Consider the following 2,031-nt stretch of genomic DNA (forward strand, 5'->3'; position numbering starts at 1 on the left):
AGTCCCCCTGGGACCCCAGGGGTGGGGGAAATGGGTCCATGTCTCCTCCCCACCTCGTTGCAGGGATCAGAGATGACCAAGCCGTCCAGCAAGGCCCAGGAAATGGCAGAACTCGTGGGCACCCAAACCTGGTTGGACGGGACCTTGAGCTCCAAAGAGGAGCAGAAGGAGCAGGACAACAGGTCGGGTCCTTTTCCTTTGATCCCTGGCTTGACCGAAGAGCCCGACAGCATCGAGGAGGAGGAGGAAGAAGAAGAAGAGGAGGAAGATGACAGGGAGAAGCCCAAGAGAAGAGGACCAAAGAAGAAGAAGATGACCAAGGCAAGGTTGGAGAGGTTCAGGGCTCGGAGGGTCAAGGCCAACGCTCGGGAGCGCACGAGGATGCACGGGCTGAACGATGCCCTGGACAACCTGAGGAGGGTGATGCCCTGTTACTCCAAGACTCAGAAGTTGTCCAAGATCGAGACCTTGAGGTTGGCCAGGAATTACATCTGGGCTCTGTCGGAGGTGCTGGAGACCGGGCAGACCCCGGAAGGGAAGAGCTTTGTGGAGATGCTCTGCAAGGGTTTGTCCCAACCCACCAGCAACCTGGTGGCTGGGTGTTTGCAGCTGGGACCTCAGACCTTGCTCCTGGAGAAGCATGAAGAGAAGTCCTCGGGGTGTGACTCGGCCATCTCCAGCCACTCCTTCACCTACCAGTCCCCCGGGCTCCCCAGCCCACCCTATGGGACCATGGAGACCCACCTGCTGCACTTGAAGCCTCCGACCTTCAAGACCTTGGTGGACGCTTCCTTTGGGAACCACCCCTCTGGCTGCACCACCCCCCCCTACGAGGGTCCCCTGACCCCACCCCTCAGCATCAGTGGCAACTTCTCCCTGAAGCCAGATGGATCTCCAGACCTGGACAAGTCCTACACCTTCATGGCTCACTACCCTCCTGGCAGCCTGCCTGGAGCCCATGGACACCCCACCCACTTCCCAACCTCTGTCCCCCGCTATGAGATCCCCATGGACATGAGCTACGAGTCCTACCCCCACCCCGTGGCTGGACCCCAACTCAACACCATCTTCAACGAGTAGTGAAAGCCCCCTCAGACCCAAGGTCTGGAGGCCAAGAGAAGTTCTGGCCCCGTCGTGGGACCGTTTGTGGGACGGAGGAGCAGGGTGGAAGGTCCAAACTGGTTCTCCCGTCCTCTCCTACCAGGTGCTGGTGCCACCTCCGTGTCCCCAGGAGCCATTTGAACCCTCCCTGACAGCTCAACTTCAAGCAGCCACCCCTGAAAGCCAAGCTCATCCCCTCAGAGATGCTCCTGAAGGTCCTTCACCCTGCAGGACTTTCCTCCTCAACGCACCCCAAGCACTCGGGATCACCCATTGCCAAGAGGTTTCGGGTCCTTTTCTCCTCTCTGTGGGGACATCTCTGTGTCACCTTGGCTGGACACAAGCTCCTCCTGCCCCTTGGGATGCCCAGTTCCCCTTCCACACGTCCTGCTGGGATCATGATCTTTGCTGTCCAACCACGACCAGGAGGGTCGGCAGAGCTGGGAACCATCAGCACCACCAAGTTGCTCCTCCTTGCCACAGAACCTCAACTTTGCTGCCACCACATCCCCCACGGATGGACTGGTGGTCCAACCAGGCTCAGAACTTCTCCACCACTGCCCCTCCACGGTTGCCCACCCTCCCCAGATCCTCCAACCCTCCCTTTGGACACCCACACCCACCACAAAGACCCTGACACCCTCTTGGGTCTTCCAGACCCCCAAACCTGGACGAGAAGTTCTCAGCTGGACCTTGACTGGGGCCACCTCTTCCACTGGTTGGTAGTGTCCCTTGTCCCCACCCGTGTCCTGGAGCCAGAGGGAAGTGTCTTCATGCCCTGCTTGATTCATGATTTACCCTTTGCCTGCTGGTTTGGGGGGGTGGGATGTCTCATTCCTTCCCTTCCACCTCCCACGAGACCTGGAACCTCCTGGAGAACCTTCCCTGGTGCCTCCCAAGCCCTTGGTTGGGAGCAGCTTCGTGGAGACC

At 59.5% G+C, this 2,031-nt stretch overlaps 1 protein-coding gene across 1 annotated transcript; it reads left to right on the top strand.

Moving 5' to 3' along the window:
- Positions 1-72: 72 nt before the first annotated feature.
- NEUROD4 (neuronal differentiation 4) lies at positions 73-1,080 on the top strand. The gene has a single exon (XM_010001374.1). The coding sequence runs from the start codon at positions 73-75 to the stop codon at positions 1,078-1,080; it is 1,008 nt and encodes a 335-aa protein (XP_009999676.1).
- The last annotated feature ends 951 nt before the right edge of the window (positions 1,081-2,031 follow it).

Source organism: Chaetura pelagica, unplaced genomic scaffold (assembly GCF_000747805.2).
Source record: "Chaetura pelagica isolate M959 unplaced genomic scaffold, ChaPel_1.0 scaffold3107, whole genome shotgun sequence".
NCBI classification, from domain to species: Eukaryota; Metazoa; Chordata; class Aves; order Apodiformes; family Apodidae; genus Chaetura; species Chaetura pelagica.

Bases quoted from the DNA above. Each gene is read 5' to 3' on its own strand.
- NEUROD4 (XM_010001374.1), top strand. From the start codon at position 73: ATGACCAAGCCGTCCAGCAAGGCCCAGGAAATGGCAGAACTCGTGGGC.